Raw genomic sequence first — 17,674 nt, 5'->3', positions numbered from 1 at the left:
ACACATTCATGTTTTATAAGGATTCTAAGTGGACCACTTTACTGTAAGTCAACACCGTCAGACATTTCATTATGTAAAATGTAATAAAATCAGGCGAAATAAGGGGCAGCTGTCACTTTGAAGGACCTCTAGTCAAATTCTACCTCTGCAGAGTACATTAGAGTCAGACAGGCTTTGATAAGTGTTGTAGTTTTAGAATATTTTACATTCCAAATCTTGAAAGTCCTGCATCACAACCATGATACGTCAACACCGACTTACAATTTCTGAAGAAGTTATTTGAAATGTTTTGATCATTTTATTTTCCTGAAGTAGTTCATACTAGCACCTAGCATCAACAGAAAAACCAAACTGCTACTAGAAAAACTCCATTTGTTCTGTTTAAGGAACGTTAAATATGTCAACACCGTCAGATTTTGTGGCCTCCGTCAGTGTGTATATGTGTGTGTGTGTGTGTGTGTGTGTCTGTGTGTGTGTGTGTGTGTGTGTGTCTGTGTGTATATGTGTCTGTGTGTATATGTGTGTGTGTGTGTGTGTCTGTGTGTATATGTGTGTGTGTGTCTGTGTGTATATGTGTGTGTGTGTGTGCAGGGGCGTTTGAAGGTTTCTAAAACATCCTGGGCTTAGCCCAAGAGGGAAAGGCCAGTGCGCACATATATTTTTTTTGTATGCTTCATTTGCTATTTACATATTGTTCTACATGTTTTTTAGGCTTTACCTAATTAAACACAATAGGCAGTTTGTTGTGGATTTAAATAGCTACCTGACTACCTGATTACAACTAAAGTTCCATTCAAGTTATTAGAATAACATGATTACAAGTGAGACAGACCATGTTACCTATCAGGGCTGACAAACTCATTTTCAGAAACGGCCACTGTTATTAGAATTATTAAAAACCAAGTGTTTGTAATAAAGAGAACTGAGTCAGGCTTCTTCAAAAGCAGGTGAAGTTTACTTGCAAACAGCATACAAGGGAATCAACAATGTATCTGGGTTGGTACATGGTTGAATACAAAGATTGAACAGAAATAGCAGAGGTTATATGTCCGATTCCTGTGTAGGCGTATACACTCGGTTTGTGTGTCCAGCCCTTGTTTTGCTGGCGAAAGCAGACATTTTTTTAATTAGGTAGATATTCCCAGAAATTCATCTCAGCACAGGTGTTATCCTTCATACAATGTCTGATAACAGAATATGGGAGTCATTTCTCCTCAACCACTGTGCACATGAATGCGTCATACCTCTGTATGTGCCAAAATCTTATTAGGCAGTTTTCTTCTTCAAGGCTAAACAACAAGTTTGTCTTAGCAAAACACTTTTGGAGTTCTTTAAGTTACTGGGACAAAGTTCAACAGGCAGAAAGCATGTATTGAGCATTAAAATATTATACAATCATAAGGCAAATTAAATTCTGTTAACAGCCACTCTGTGTATCTTGAAAACTGGTTTGAACATGTCTGCCATCTCCGCTCCTGCTGCTGTGAGTATCATATCCCCATCCCCAGGGTTCTATTGTGTGTGTGTGTGTGTGTGTTGCATCACCTGTTGTTGTGTGCACAAGGGGCATGTGTGTGTGTGTGTGTGTGGGCGGAGTATCACAGTGGCGTCTATAATGCAGCGCTGTGAGAGTCAGAAGCTACAGGATATCATCCCTCGACAACTCAGCCTTCAGGCAAGTCACCGTCATTCTAGTTTACTGTCTGTCTGTCTGTCTGTCCGTCTGTCTGTCTGTCTGTCTGTCTGTCTGTCTGTCTGTCTGTCTGTCTGTCTGTCTGTCTGTCTGCCTGTCTGTTTGTCCATAACCCTCTAAACACAATGCATACATTGTAATGTTAAGGAATGGAAGTTTCTAATTATAATAATAATAATAATAATTGATAGGTTTTATATAGCGCTTTATTGCCTAGGCACTCAAAGACGCTTTACATTTCCTGGTTCAATTCGTTCACACAGCTGCCCTGGGGCAGACTGACGGAAGCGTGGCTGCCATTCAGCGCCATCGGCCCCTCAGACCACCACCTCAAACATACAGACAGTCATACACATTCACACCATTACACTATTGAGTGCTGTGTAATAAGTCAATGATAACTAGTTTAATATTAAACATTTAGGTATCTTGGCACAGCCTGTGTGTGTGTGTGTGTGTGTGTGTGTGTGTGTGTGTGTGTGTGTGTGTGTGTGTGTGTGTGTGTGTGTGTGTGTGTGTGTGATGGATCTTTGCTTCAGAGGGTGCAACCACAAACTGACAAACTGAACTAGAAAATGCGTGTGGATGCTGAAACAGCTTCCTCTGAACCAGGGGTTTTCAAAGTGTGAGAGAGCGAGCCCCCTCTCAGAGAACAAATTTCAGCGGAGCCCCCCCCCCCCAAAAAAAATAATAATTATTTTACAAATTTAAACATGTTTTTGAAACATTCTAAACAATTTTGTGCGTTTTTAAACACATTTAATACATTTTAACATCTTAATCCAGTGTTTTAATCCTGCTTCCTTTAAGCATGGATAATACTGACTGAGTGTGCATCGGAGTGAGAAAGATAGGCAGACAGACTTGCCCAAATTATTGACTAGTTAAATGTCATTCACACACCCAATGTTTTTTCGCTAGTGCCTCCAATGTCCTGCTGGAGGAGAATAGCAGCCAGTGGAGAACCAGACCCTCCTAGCGGGGTCCGGGGGTATGCCCCCCCGGGAGATTTTTTTTCACCTTTTTAAAGTGAAATGCATGAATCTGGTGCACTTTGAGAGGACAATTAAGAGGCTAAATATGAGGAATTTTGTGTGAACAAATAATTTGGAGACACTGGGTCAGATGAATTAGAAGCTATTGAAGAAGGACACATGGATTTTCCATAAAAATATTAATTTAAAATAAACAAAATGTATGCAGGGTCCTCTGGGTTGGGCTTGGTGCTCTTTTTCTTTAACGAGACCTATTTCTCTGTAATTTACTGAATGCATTTAAATGCAGTGAGGGGAACGAAGCAGAAGAACTTGTGTCCAGCTATGCCGTGATCTTAGTAAAAAAAGAAAAACTAAAAAAAAGATTTTTTTTTTTTTTTTTTTTTTTTTAGTTTTCCTTTTTTTTTACATATTCATCCGCGCCCCCCCTGCCATAACCCCGCGCCCCCCTTGGGGGGCGCGCCCCACAGTTTGAAAACCGCTGCTCTGAACCGAATAGCTGATATTTATTTCAACAATACCACCAACAGATTTCAAATGATTTAATGTCATGTGCAGAAATACAAAAAAGTGCAATATTTGGTGCAGTCAATTAGTGTAAATGCATCTTACCAGAAACTAGTAGCATAGAAAACTGTTTGCTTTAGTGAATACTAAAGAAGAACAATGTCTCTGTGTGAACTGATTATTTTGTAAAGATCTGTTGATCTGTTAAACAATTGTGTGAGTGTAAGGGAATCAAAATAAATTGGTCTGCTGGGCTAAGTCAGAAATGTGCTACTATTTTAAAATAATAATGAGACCTTGCTCCCCCAACTGGAAATCTGTTCCTTCAATTATTTCCAACTTCTTTGTGCCTTGTGTCTTTCTTTGCATTAAGAACTTTTTTAGGTCTATTTTAATTTTTAATTTTTAGAAACAATACAGAAAGCAGGACCTTTCCAGCATTCGGATTTCATCCTGTGTTCCGATCCTGCTTGCCTGTTCGTGTTTCGACCTGTCTTTGGGCTTTCCCTTTTGCCTGCCCCAACTGGTCTTGTTTGCCACGCTGTCTGACTACCTGGTTTGTCTTCCACTTCATTAAAATCTATTTTTGAATCTGAACTGTTTCCTGTGTCCTGCAACTGGGTTCTTGTCTGTCTTTCCCTGAAACCTTGACAGTACAATCTGGCCAAAAATGAACCCAGCAGACACACACTTTGCACTGGAGTTGAGGGAGGTGACGTATATTCTCACCTGCCTGAAAAAATTACTTTAAGTATGCGGTGGACTGTGTGGAGAGAGCTCCTTTCGTCAGCCCGCAAGGAGGTTGGTTCTAGACCTTGGCTGCGTAAATTGCTGCCTGACTGGGCAGAGGAATTTATTAGCACACCATCCAAACCTCCAGCAACAAGCTCCAGTTCCAGTCTCCGGCCTCCAGCAGCAAGCTCCGGTGTCCTGCTTCCAGCAACAAGCTTCAGGTCCCGGGCCCCAGCAACCAGCACGTTAGCTACCAGCCCCAGCACGTTAGCTACCAGCTCCAGAAGGCGTCCAACCAACCACAAGAGCCCCAGCATTCCAGCTACCAACCTCCTCCTGCCTCGCGGACTATTAGAGTGGGGGTGTGGAGTTTGGAGTGCCATCCGTCTCCTCAGAACTCTCCAGCTTCGGAGCTGACTCCGGTCCCCGAACCTGTGACAGAGAAAGAACCAGAACCAACTCCAGAACCCGAGGTCCTTCCTGAACCAGAGCCTGAGTCAGTACCTGAAGTAGTTCCAGAACCTGGACCCGTCCCTGAAGTCCATGAGGTGATTCCCAAGCCCCTGGTAGAGCCCGTGGTTGAACCTGTAGGTCACTCTGAGCCCGAGGTGGATGCTGTGGCTGAGGAGGGGTGTTTAGCTGAGCTGATCTCTGGACCCTCAGTTGAGTCCTCTCCACGTCGTCATGAGAGGGTCCGGTCTCCACATCTTGATGGGGGGGTCCGCCCTCCAGGCCGGCCAGGGGAGGCCTGTCTTCTTCGCCTTCCCGAGGGGCCTCCTCCTCCGTTCCTGTCCGAGGGGCCTCACCCCCTGCTTGAGGGGTCCAGCCCCCTGTTGCCGCCCGAGGGGGACCGCCCTCTGCCTCGCCTTCCTCCGGAAGGGGTCCGCCCCCGTCACGGTGGCCGCTGGCGTCCTTGGGGGTTCCGCCTAGGTCGTTCTGCAGAGGGGGTCTGCCCTCGCCGTGGCCGGCCGCCTGAGTGGTTCTGCCGCCACCGGCCTCCTGCGGGGGTCCGTCCTCGTCGATGCCGGCTACCTGTGGGCCTTCACCTTCGCCGGCCTCCAGAAGGGTTCCCTCATCTTCACCTTCGCCGCCCCCGGCCTCCTGCAGGGGTCCGTCTTCGCCGATGCCTGCCTCCAGCAGGGATCCATCGTCCTCGCCGAGGCCGGCCTCCAGAAAGGGTTCCTCACCAACCAGGCCGTCTGCCTAAAGCTCCCTGCCGTGCCCTGGGGCCTTTTTCTGGCCGCCCGCCTGACACCCCTCCATTCTGCCCCACTCCTGTTCCCAGGCCAGCCCGTCACCCTGTGCACTGCCCCACTCCTGGGGCCTCATTTATAACGGTGTGCGTAGAAACCATCCTAAAACATTGCGTCCGCAGAAAGCCAAAAATGTGCTGCGCAAAAAAAATTCAGATTTATAAAACTGTTATTAAAAATAACAATATTTTATGGATAAGGGATCCCAACAAGGTGACCAAGAGATGAGAAACAAAAAGGATGATAGATAATAGTTTTTAGTGTTTTTTACAGCTGATTTCAGACACGGGTCGAAACCGATCCGCTAACACCATCGATGGTAACAGAAAGTTAACACGGGAGGAAGGTTAAAAAGGTCTCATTAGTATAGAATAGAAATAAAACATTTAAATTAAATAGATATTACAGGTTAAAATGGAAACAGAATAGTCTTCAGACTCGATGTAAAAGAGCTGAGAGTTGCAGCAGACCTCAAGTTCTCTGGAAGTTTGTTCCAGAGATTTGGTGCATACAAACTAAAAGCTGCTTCTCCTTAAAGCGGCTACGAGTAAGATTTAAATATCTTTTAAACAGCCTCATGTTTCCTCTCATAATCATAAATTACCTTTAACAGCAAACGAGACCATCAGTGCAAAGAAAGACGTTTTTCTATAGTTTTTATTGCTGCATTTGACCCAGTCCGATTTTCGGTTCACGCGTGCATGCTCTATGGTCACATATCCGTATTGGTCACAGATTTCAGTGTGGCGCAGGAACGTGAATTGAGAAGCCTATCCCTCCTGGTGAGGGAAGGGGAGCGGGAGCCTTGTTTGAGACAGTTGTTTGTCGTCATAATGACTGATAACGGGGCTGAACCAAAAAAGAAAATGCAATGAAGCAAAGCTAAAAGGGAGAGTGATAGTCGGGCGGGAGGGCGTTGCCAAGCAACGTATACACAATTTCACGCAGCGAAACTAGACTGCAGTGTTTACTCCTAAATGAATGAGCGGTAGCCTACTAAAACAAAGTTTACTTTGCCTCACCAGCATCATCAGATGACCATTATTCATCGGAAATAGTCATTATTTACAACATAAACACATTACCTCATCATGATCCATACTAACTGCCATCTCTCGTTCACTCGCTTTGTGTGAGGACACGGGGACTCGTTCAGCTCCGTGAGAGGTGACAATGCATCAACTCATTGCAATCAGGTGTGTTTAGCACTTACTGGCATTAGTTGATGCTGTGTCACCCATAGACTCACGGAGCCGAAAAGAGTCCGGTGCCCTCACACTTTCAACACACGGACACGCACCATATTGCTTCCTGATTATTTGAATCTTGCTCTCCCTGCACGAGCTACAAAACAGCTTCACGACAGCTGGCGTCGTAATAATACTACCGCTTTTGTTCAAAGGTGTCGCCAACGTGCCGACTTACTCGTAGTAGCTTTAAGTCCTAACTCTGGTAAGTAGACCTGTCTGTCTGTCTCCTTGTTTTGTCCTAAACCTGGGGACTGTAATCAGACCTGTCCCAGACGACCTAAGGGCTCTGGACGGCTCATAACGTATCAGCAGATCGGTAATATATTTTGGCCCTAGACCATTTAGGGCTTTATAAACCAACATCAGTATTTTGAAATCAACTCTTTGAGTCACGGACAAACAGACAGACAGACTTTAAAAATTATTTAAACTGTTCAGGAGTGGAGGTGGATCTTAGTTTAAGGGGTAAGCTGTAAATAATATTGCTTCTCTTCATCTTATTCAACTTTATTTTATTGTGTGTGTGTGTGTGTGTGTGTGTGTGTGTATTGCACCGTGTGTCAGAGATAAATGTCTCTCACATGTATGAGAATTGACAATAGCTTGACTTGAGATCTCAGACCCTGTTTCCACCTGGGATTAACATCTGACTTTTTGAATCTGGTTACAAGTGGCCAGCTCTCAGTCCGTGTGTTCACACTTGTATTTTCAAATGTGACTTCTCTGTCTACTTGTGATCCGATTCCATTTACCCGCGCTGTATTTAAATCAACACGTTCATCATTTCCGTTTGCATTGGTGTTTTTAACCGGTGGGGTTCAAACAAGTACACATACAGGGCTGTACAGTGCCACAGTTTTAATCGCATTTGCTATTAAAATGCATTACGTGCGAAGATAATTACCAGTCTAGGTTGACGAGATATGCTACTGTCTCATTTAGACAAGGAGGAGCGATGCACAACACTGGTTAGAGGGCTCTACATTAACACTCGCCAAATGCAGGAAATATCATAGATAGAAGGCCTATATAAAAGTAAAAACTCTTAGGCGAGTAAGTTATTACGCCTCTTTGGTTGGTGAAAGATGTGTGTTTGCCGGGCGGCTTTTCTAACGTCTGTTACACTCTTGTTTTTTTTAGTTTAGTTTAGTTTATTTATTTCGATCAAAACATATTCACAACATCACTTACACAAGTTAAAAAATAAAATAATAAAAAACACACAAAATAACACAAAGTTGTCATCGTAATTTATATATTAATTTCTTATAAATAGTATTGATCGAAAAGGTGTAGGCTGAAGCCTTAGCTTATTGCGCCTACCCTTTTTACATTGTCACCACCACCAGTAGCCTACACGGCTTTCTGTATGCAGTTAAGATACTGCATATATGCGAACAGAATATTTCCTGTGCACCTTCACATTAAAAGCCTGTTACTAGCCAAACGCGAGTTGACTTTTATTCTTAAGCAGATAAGAACAGGAAGTCGTTGCCTTGCAGCTCTCCAGGGTCCCGGTTTTTGACATGCTCACTGTCAAAAACCGGGTCAAACTCACACGTGTCACAAACATAGCTGCCAAATTAATTGGTCTCCCCACACCCACACTGTCAGAACTGAATCTCAAGGCCATCTCACGCATCGCACTTACAATAGCACAGGACAACACTCACCCACTCAACTGCCACTTCACTGTCATGCCCTCCGGACGCAGGTACAGGTCCCTGTTGTGTCGGAGGGCTCGCTATGGCAAAAGCCTGGTGCCTGCAGCCATAGCAGCACTAAACAAAAGGCCAAGATAAAATCACCCCAGTCCCACTCTGTCTATATATTCTGTATGCATGTTTATTTTGTTGTGTTGTTGTCCATCTGTCTTGTCTGTCGGCGTGCAGCCCTTTCATGTAATGTGAAGTGGAAAAGAATTTCCCCTTGGGGACAATAAAGTCTAAGTATAAGTCTAATAGCAGCGATTTCCGTGTTTTCAGATTTACGCAGTGAAATTAAAACAGAGGACAGAAAGCTTGTCATTTGCAATACTGGCGGATGCAACTAACGTTCATGAGGTTTCTATAAACGTATTTCCGCTCAGGCAGGGGGCGGCAGTTGAGTAGGAGGTCCCTAATGTGGACACAAACCACATAGGTGTTTCCACTACCAAATGAATGCAGACACAACGGTCACAACGGACGTAAACCACCTCCGAATGTGGTTTTTGTGATCTGATCTCAATGCGTCTTGAGAGTGTTTTCACCTGTAGTTAGAGCTTTATTCATGTGATCCGATGACAAAAGTCAGATGTTAATGCCAAGTGGAAACGGGGTCTTAGATAGATAGATAGATAGGTAGGTCTTAGACCCCGTTCCCACTTCCGTCTTTAACATGAGGTGTTTGTGATCTGATCACGTGAACACAGCTCTAACTACAGGTGAAAACACTCTCAAGACGCAATGAGATCGGATCACAAAAACCACATTCGGAGGTGGTTTAGACACAGTGAGACAGTAGCCTATCTTGTCAACCTGGAATTATTATGTAACCTGGTAATTATCTTCGCACGTGATGCATTTTAATAGCAAATACGATTAAACCTGTGGCACTGTACAGCCCTGTATGTTTACTTGTTTGAACCCCATGTCATGGTCTGTCTTTGTCTTGTTTTGGTGGTTCCCCATGTTTCCTGTTTTATTTTGGTATGTCTGTCTTGTTCCTCCCCATGTCCTGTCAAGTTTCCCTCCTGTGTGATTACTGCTCCCTCCCCTAATGTGATACACCTGTCCCTCGTTGTCTACTCTGTCTTGTGTGTATTTAACTCCCTGTGTGTCATTGTTCTGTTTCTTTGCATTGTACCTGTTGGTGAGTCCGTCCCTGTGGTTCATGTGCCTTTTTGCGTTTCTGGAGTTTTTGTGTTTTTTTGGACAATAAATTACCCTCACTTAACCTAACTTTCTGCATTTGGGTCCTGCTCGTCACCGTAACACCCCACTGGTTACTCTGAGGTCTATTCACGCGCATATCTTTATTAATATCTTCCTGAAGATATGGCTGAAAAATTTAATTAATACATCATCTCAAACTAGAGGTCCTCCTGTTTCCAGGGAATGTTCTTGTGATACCGTCAGTCCCTTAGAGGCTTAGAAAACACTGTGAGAAGCAAGACCCAGAAGCTCCCCAGCTACCACTTAGCTTGTAAATAGTGCATAGAGTATATACATAGTGTGAAAATAGTTTATTATTGTTTTTATATTTACTTAATGGTTTGTTTGAAAAATGTTTTGTGATGCTTCCTCTTTTATTAGTGTACATCCCATGAATCATCATATGTGGTTCAAAGTCTTCATTCAGTCTAATTTCCTAATGTTTTTTGAAAGTAGAGACAATATTTCTACCAAAAAGCGTCTGGACCAAATTTTATATTAGTCATGTTTTGTGCACTCCCCTACTGTGTTTTGGAAAATTTCCACTGCATTTTTGAAGCTAAGGCTTAGGAGAAGCAATTTCAAGAGCCAAAACAACTCAACAGGATGACTAAAGGTTCTTCTTTCACACAAATGTCCAGGTTTTTCAAAAATCGCAATACATTTTTCAGCATTTAAGCCAATTATTTATATACACAATGGTCTGGGACATACGTAGACCTCAGAAAACAAAGGCTTAATGTGTTCTGAACATTTCCATATAAAACACTTTGGTATAATTTATCTTCTTGCACATTTGAAATAGGTATTTATAGAAGTATGTAAAATCGGAGGAAATACCCCTAGACCTCAGAGGGTTAAAAACACCAACGCAAATGGAAATGATGTACGGGTTGATTTACATACAGAGCGGGTTCATGGAATCCGATCACAAGTAGACAAAGAAGTCACATGTGGACAGACAAGTGTGAACACACGGACTGAGAGCTGGCCACCTTTGATCGGATGACCAAAATCACATCATAACCCCAGGTGGAAACAGGGCCTTAGTTAAACTGTTCCAGAGACAGACAGACAGACAGACAGACAGACAGACAGACAGACAGACAGACATAATGTGTTTCTTAAACTGTCCTCTCTGCAGGTTTGAACATGGCGTTGTTTCCTGGTAGAACTGTGACTGTGACTCTGCTGTCAGCAATGATCCTGCTGCTGTGAGTAACTATAGTGTGTGTGTGTTTGTGTGTGTGTGTGTGTGTGTGTGTGTGTGTGTGTGTGTGTGTGTGTGTGCGTGTGTGTGTGTGGGTGCTTGTGTGTGTGTGTGTGTGTGTGCCAGAGATGGAAATTAACTTTTTTGCCTACCAGCCACTGTGGCAGTAGATTTAAAAATCTACCAGCCACTCATCTTTTTTACCAGCCACTTTTTATACACAATATATTTTTATATGCGTTAATGTTAAACAATACAATAGTAATAAAAGTGTTTTTCATACAAATGTTTTCCATCAGAAGTGATTTCTACTGTAAGTAGATGCTACCAAGGAACTGAGTTGCAAATACTCTTACTATACAGGTCCTTCTCATATAATTAGCATATTGTGATAAAGTTGATTATTTTCCATAATGTAATGATAATAATTGAACTTTCATATATTTTAGATTCATTGCACACCAACTGAAATATTTCAGGTCTTTTGTTGTTTTAATACTGATGATTTTGGCATACAGCTCATGAAAACCCCAAATTCCTATCTCAAAAAATTAGCATATCATGAAAAGGTACTCTAAACGAGCTCTTAACCTAATCATCTGAATCAACTAATTAACTCTAAACACCTGCAAAAGATTCCTGAGGCTTTTAAAAACTCCCAGACTGGTTCATTACTCAAAACCGCAATCATGGGTAAGACTGCCGACCTGACTGCTGTCCAGAAGGCCATCATTGACACCCTCAAGCAAGAGGGTAAGACACAGAAATACATTTCTGAGCGAATAGGCTGTTCCCAGAGTGCAGTTTCAAGGCACCTCAGTGGGAAGTCTGTGGGAAGGAAAAAGTGTGGCAGAAAACGCTGCACAACCAGAAGAGGTGACCGGACCCTGAGGAGGATTGTGGAGAAGGGCCGATTCCAGACCTTGGGGGACCTGCGGAAGCAGTGGACTGAGTCTGGAGTAGAAACATCCAGAGCCACCGTGCACAGGCGTGTGCAGGAAATGGGCTACAGGTGCCGCATTCCCCAGGTCAAGCCACTTTTGAACCAGAAACAGCGGCAGAAGCGCCTGACCTGGGCTACAGAGAAGTCCTGGGCTACGCTGTCCTAAACACGGACAGCGTTAAATAAAGCCTCTCATTTGTCTTAACATTAGGGCTTTGATGCAAATACTGTAACAACGGCGGCAGCTCTGCTGCTTAAAGGAAAAGCGCAGTTTTCACTTTATTTTCTGCACCTCAACCTCTGCTTTGGGAAGAAAAAAAGGGGCAAAGTAAGTCGATTGATTTGTCGACTTATGCCTCCACACGTCAACTCGCAGATAGTATTTCCTAGCGGAGCGGATCGCGCCGTAGTTCAGTTCAACTAGAAAGGCAAAAAGAAACTGTGGGACTGTGCAGCGCCCTGGCATCATGTTCATGACGAATGTATTAAATTAATTAAATTAGATCGGACCTGACTGGAAAGTATTACCCGACACAGTGGCGGGTGAAGTGACACAATTTACACACCAGCACGCAAATCTACCCGCATTTGGCGTGTGGCGGGTGTTAATTTCCATCCCTGGTGTGTGCGTGTGTGTGTGTGTGTGTGTGTGTGACTAGAGGTCAGTTATTAATTATTGATTATGTTTGTGTTTGAATTCACAGATTGACGTACAACTACATCACCCAGAACTGCAGGTAACACACAAACACACACGCACACACACACACACACACACACACACACACACACACACACACACACACACACACACACACTAAATGTAATTTGAATATACTGATAGACACACAACAATACAAGGTGCAGTGTGTAGTGTTTGTTTTCGTGTGTCAGAACAGAGTTGGTAGAGATGGGATACGATATTCATCAGTGTGTTTTAATTAGTGTAGAATAACCTCTTCTATCTGTGACCTGTTGCACCGCCATGTTTGTACAGTAGCTCAGAACAGACAAACTTCAGTGTGTAGTGGTTACGGCTCATTCGGATTCATTTTGCTATTAGAAATTAATCTGAAAATAACAATACATTAATAATTTACTAAAGTTATAGGGACGCCACCATTAACTTAACCCTCTGAGGCCCGGGGCTATTTTAGCCGTTTTTGCATATGGGAGAACGGGGTAATCTGAGCCACTTTTTACATTTGCTCCCCTCTAAGCGAGCTAAAATGATTTATCACTCAAATTTACACATTTCCCATTAATTCAGGATGTTTCCTAGAAATGGGAATTAGCAGATTTTTTTCAAGACAAAGGGCAGTGAAAATATGATTGTTTTAAAAAAAGTTGTCATGTGGCTCACTTTACCCCAGCTGTGGGGTAAACTGATCCACTTACTTTTTCCACTCTGAAACTACCATAACAACACATATTGTAACAGTTAGAATCCTGAAAGCTAGCCACACATTCCAGAACTAATGTCGTACTAGTAAAAGAATGATGGGGTTTGGTCAATTAAGCAAAGCTAATTTTCTAAACACTTGAAAGTAACTCTGAACAAAATCAAATATAACATATTATAATTCAAAAGGTTTTAATAAGATTCAAATGAAAGATAGAACCAGTTAGATTAGAACACAGTCTGGGGGTCAGAACACAGGACCCTTAGAGCCAGCTAGTGTCTGGGGGTCAAAGCATAGGAAAATAAGAACCAGCGAGAACAGCCTGGGACTCAGAAGACAGGAGAAGACCCAACTGGATTATAACATCAGCCTGTCATACTCTACAACTAGGCCTACTCTACATTCCAGCCCTGAAGGTTACAGGGAAAGATGAGAAGGTGCTCTTTCCGTGTGGTTGCCCCAGGTCGTCTTCCTGGTGTATTTCCTTGGCATGATGGCTTTTCTACAATGTGTATGACATTAAAATAAAACATATGTTATGTAATATTACATTAAAATATGTTTAAGACTAAACTTAACTTGTGTCTCATGATGGGGGAAAGTGAGACAGTGGCTCACTTTCCCCCACAGCATTTGGCTCACTTTCCCCCACCACCACAATTTGAGAAAAAACTACCCCTCTTAGCATTTCAGGCTAATCTTCAGTTATCAGCATCACATGGTTTCATATGTTGGTAGTTCATCAACACGTATGATAGAAGTTTTTCTACGTGAATACATTTGCTTTGGCACAACAGTTGATTAAGTTGACAGCAAGACAATTTACTTTTACATGCAAAATACCTATTTTGGTGAAAACAAAAACATGCTTACCACAGCACCATGAGGTCCTCCCTTTCAGGGCCATGGGGAAATGAGAGGGGCTTGAAAACATATATCTCACATGACCACAAATGTTTTCCGTTGCCTAGATACAGGGGGTGGCTCACATTACCACATACACTGAATTACAATGACGTCTACACCATTGTAATTCAGTGTATTTCTTCTAAAATATCATAATTTGCAATTCAGTGCAAATAACAATAGGCTATATAGCCTATCCCCCCCCCCCCCCCCGCACCCCACCCCTAGAACAGCATTCAGAAACATATTGGAACTTATTTTTTTATTTAAAAACCAAACCATAAAACAACATAGGGTATATAAAACAAATTAGTATTAAGGCTAAATTAAACTGGTTGTTGTAGGCCTAAATGTTTTGGGAGTCTTTCATCCACGGCTTATTTCAGACTGTGTGGAGTGGACACACTATGCCTGCGTGCAGATGGTTGCCATGGTGCTGCTGCAGCCGAGGCTTCGTAGCGAAAATTAAAGTGAAAATGAATGACTGGCGACTGCCACTAACATTCATAGAGGTTTTGGTGTGCGCGCAGGGTTATAAGTAGGACTTTTGCAAATGACAGGCTTTCTTTACTGTTCTTTTCAGCGAGGTCCCAGGGTCAAACACGGAAGACTAGTGAAGGTCGCGTAGCTGAGCTAGGAAGTGCTAGGTTCTGGTTTCTGCTTCAAAATAAAAGTCAGAATTGACTTGACGTTTCGCCGTTTTGCCAGTTAAATTATTTTATTGTGAAATTACGCTGTAGGACGTGTTCCGGTTGAATTGACAGTAACTTAATTGCGAGCCATATGTGTAGTTTGTGGTGTTTCAGTTGTTCTGACATTACTAGTTGATTCAACAGCTTGTGAAACAACGACCACAACATTTCCTAGGCCATGACGAGCGTTAATCGCGCGATAAAAAAATTGACGCCGTTAAAATGGGTTTGCGTTAACGCCGTTAATAACGCGATAAACTGACAGCACTAATATATATATATATATATATCTTCTTACATTTTTACAAGAAGAGTCCAAAAGCTCTTGTCTTCGTTTTCTTGTGCCACTCCTCAAAACAGTTTCTGCCGTCAATCAGACAGGGTGCCACATAACAGGCTTCATGTTTCCAGGGAGTTGCCTGGCAGGTATGCATTGTCTGCAGAGCCGGAGTGGGACTCATTTTCAGCCCTGGAGTTTCATGCCTCAGACCGGCCCATTTTAGTTCACGACCAACATTATTAATATAATGTAATAACAACCTTATGTACGTCTGCAAACGTGCACTGTTCTCTGCACCCTTGTAATTCTGTGTTTTTAGACTGTGTGGACTCAAATGCTCCTGTGTAGCCTAGCCTATAGGTGCCTGCCATGGTGCTTCTATGTGCAGTAGGAGTGTACGGAGACGTCATTATCTGTATCTGTTCAACAAACACAATTATCTGTATCTGATTATATATTAGTTAGTAGGCTGTGTAACTTGGCCGGGCCGGGCCGAGTCACACAGCCGAGGGTCCATTTAAAAAAAAAAAAAAAAAAAAAAAAAAGAATATATATAGGGGAGAGTGGCCTAAGTTGTGCAACTTTTCACTCAAAGTGACTTTAAAGTGAGGCCTTGACAGTAAAGTCTCCAACTCAAATATGTACATATATTTCAGGGTGTTGTGCATCCCTGGCAATACAAACGTTGGATCTGGAATAAACTGTTGAAGAAATATAGCTTTCGGAAAAAAAGTTGTCTTGATGCACAACTTGCCCCCGGTGTGGTGTAAGTTGTGCAGTTGGAGAGAATACCATGGGGTGAATTGTGCCATTGATATATATCTCATAAACTGTAATGCAAGACAAATCCATCGTTAAGTGGAATTGAGATGTCACTCTCTTCTGAGCTACTGTAGACAATCACCTTCTTTTGGTGACCAGCGTATACAGCCATGCCACTGGCACAACTCTCAGAAATGTACTTTGCACTAGTTGCTCCGTGCTTGTGGAACCAACTGCCACCACAAATATGATTCCCCTACATTTCTGCCTTTAAATCAAGGCTCAAAACCCATATGTACACCCTGGTGTTTCCTCCCAATTAACTATCTTACCTCTGCACTACTATCTGTGTTTATGTGGATGTATGGGCTTTACGTCTTTTATTTTGGTTATTGTTATTTTACCTACTGAATGCACTATGTACAGCACTTTGGACAGTGCAAACTGTCATAAATGTGCTTTTATAAATACATTTTACTTACTTACTTACTTATAACTCACCCAGGCCCTTTGGCACAAATCACCCCAATCCCAGAAATTTGGATAATAAGCATGATGCAGCAATTTAGGGCTGACATCGTGCTAACTGTATATACTCAAAATGTAGCATACCAAAGCACTGAAACATGTGTCATATGTTTTCAAACTTGTCTATAATTGTTCAGACACAATAATGAAAAAACCTTGATCATGGAAATTTTACTTTGAAAGGCAAAACACAGTTTTTTTAGCTTAAATGTGCTTATATCTTATTCCTTGTGTCTCCCTTCTTTACAGGATGAGTCAAATGGATGGCTCTTCTTAAATATGTGGTCACATTTCCAATTTCTTCCACGGTTTTCTAGAAACAAGGGGTGGCACAACTTCCAAAATGCACAACTTAGGCCACTCTCCCCTATATATATTTATTTATTTTTTTTTATGGACCCGGCCGGCCCACTGGGCAATACGCCCGATGTCCAACCCTGCTCCAAAGCCAAGGCTGTACAGATCCTTGAACATCTTTGGGCTTTTATATAAATTGTCCACGTACAGGTGGTAGCCGCTGCCAAGGTATGTTTTATCCATCAGGGACATAAGAGTCATAGGAAAGTCCTACACCTGAAGCAAACAGTGACTTGCCCGTGTACACGTTGAAGTCTATGGTGTAGCCAAGACGGACAGTTTGAAGCCCCACTTGGTCGGCTTGGCCTTCATGTGTTGTGTCATGCCGGTGTGTCATGCCGGTGTGTCATGCCGGTGTGGGCCTTTGTTGCCACCATTCTTTTGTCGACTGCAAGATTCTGCTTGGGATGATAAAAGGCCTCGCAAGCTGTCCATGAAGGGCTTCACCTGGACTGCCGGTCATGTGCAGGTGTCCCCCTCTTCCGGTCATTTTCGATGTCTTCATCTGGGTTGCTCAAGGTTCAAGGTTCAAGGTATCTTTATTATCCCCGAGGGGCAATTTGTTGTACAGCCAGCAGTAGAGAAAGATGGCAAACATATAACATATAAGACAACAGATAACACAAACAGATCACATATTTACATGTGGTCATTGACCAGACTGATGGCAGCAGCATAAATGATTTCTTCCACCGGTTAGTTCGGCAAGGTGGAAGCCTGAATCTGCGCCCTGATGGCAGCAGGGTAAACTCAGGGTACAAGGGATGGGTCGAGTCAGCCATGATTGAGCGGGCCTTCCTCAGTGACCTGTCCTTATACAGGTCATTGAGGTTGCTCAATTGGGTTCCAGCAATCTTGCTGCAAACTTTAACAAGTGCCTGCAGCCGATTTTTCTGCTTTACAGAAAGTGACCCGTGCCAGCAGACAAAACAAAAAGTGAGAACAGATTCATTGAAACAAGAATAAAACATTTTCATAAAAGTGGTGTCAACATTAAAACTGCGGAGCTTCCGATAAAAGTACATACGCTGATGTGCTTTCTTGCACACAGCATCGACATGGGGCTCAAAGCTTCATTTTTCATCAATCACAGTCCCTAGGTATTTGTATTGCTGCACCACTTCAACAGGCTGATCGTTCATTAAAACAGGGGAGATGGGGGATGGGGCTTTCCTAATATCAATCAACATCTCCTTTGTTTTTGTCACATTAATATTTAAAAAGGATGATTCACACCAATGCATAAAA

The 17,674-nt window shown here is 42.8% G+C and overlaps 1 protein-coding gene across 2 annotated transcripts in view; it reads left to right on the top strand.

Annotated features, from left to right (window-relative positions):
- Positions 1–1,597: 1,597 nt before the first annotated feature.
- Positions 1,598–17,674, top strand: part of LOC307263296 (histo-blood group ABO system transferase 2-like) — a 23,651-nt gene continuing 7,574 nt past the window's right edge. For both annotated transcript variants that reach the window (XM_080044425.1, XM_080044424.1), the window contains exons 1-3: positions 1,598–1,675; positions 10,490–10,559; positions 12,203–12,235. In XM_080044425.1, the coding sequence (XP_079900551.1) occupies positions 10,498–10,559; positions 12,203–12,235 (95 nt within the window). In that variant the 5' untranslated portion in view covers positions 1,598–1,675; positions 10,490–10,497. The remainder of the gene's footprint in view (positions 1,676–10,489; positions 10,560–12,202; positions 12,236–17,674) is intronic.

The sequence above is a fragment of the Ammodytes marinus genome (genome assembly GCF_949987685.1).
Source record: "Ammodytes marinus genome assembly, chromosome: 16".
NCBI lineage: Eukaryota > Metazoa > Chordata > Actinopteri > Uranoscopiformes > Ammodytidae > Ammodytes > Ammodytes marinus.
The sequence above is the reverse complement of the archived record's forward strand: the minus strand, read 5'-3'. Positions and strand labels throughout refer to the sequence as shown.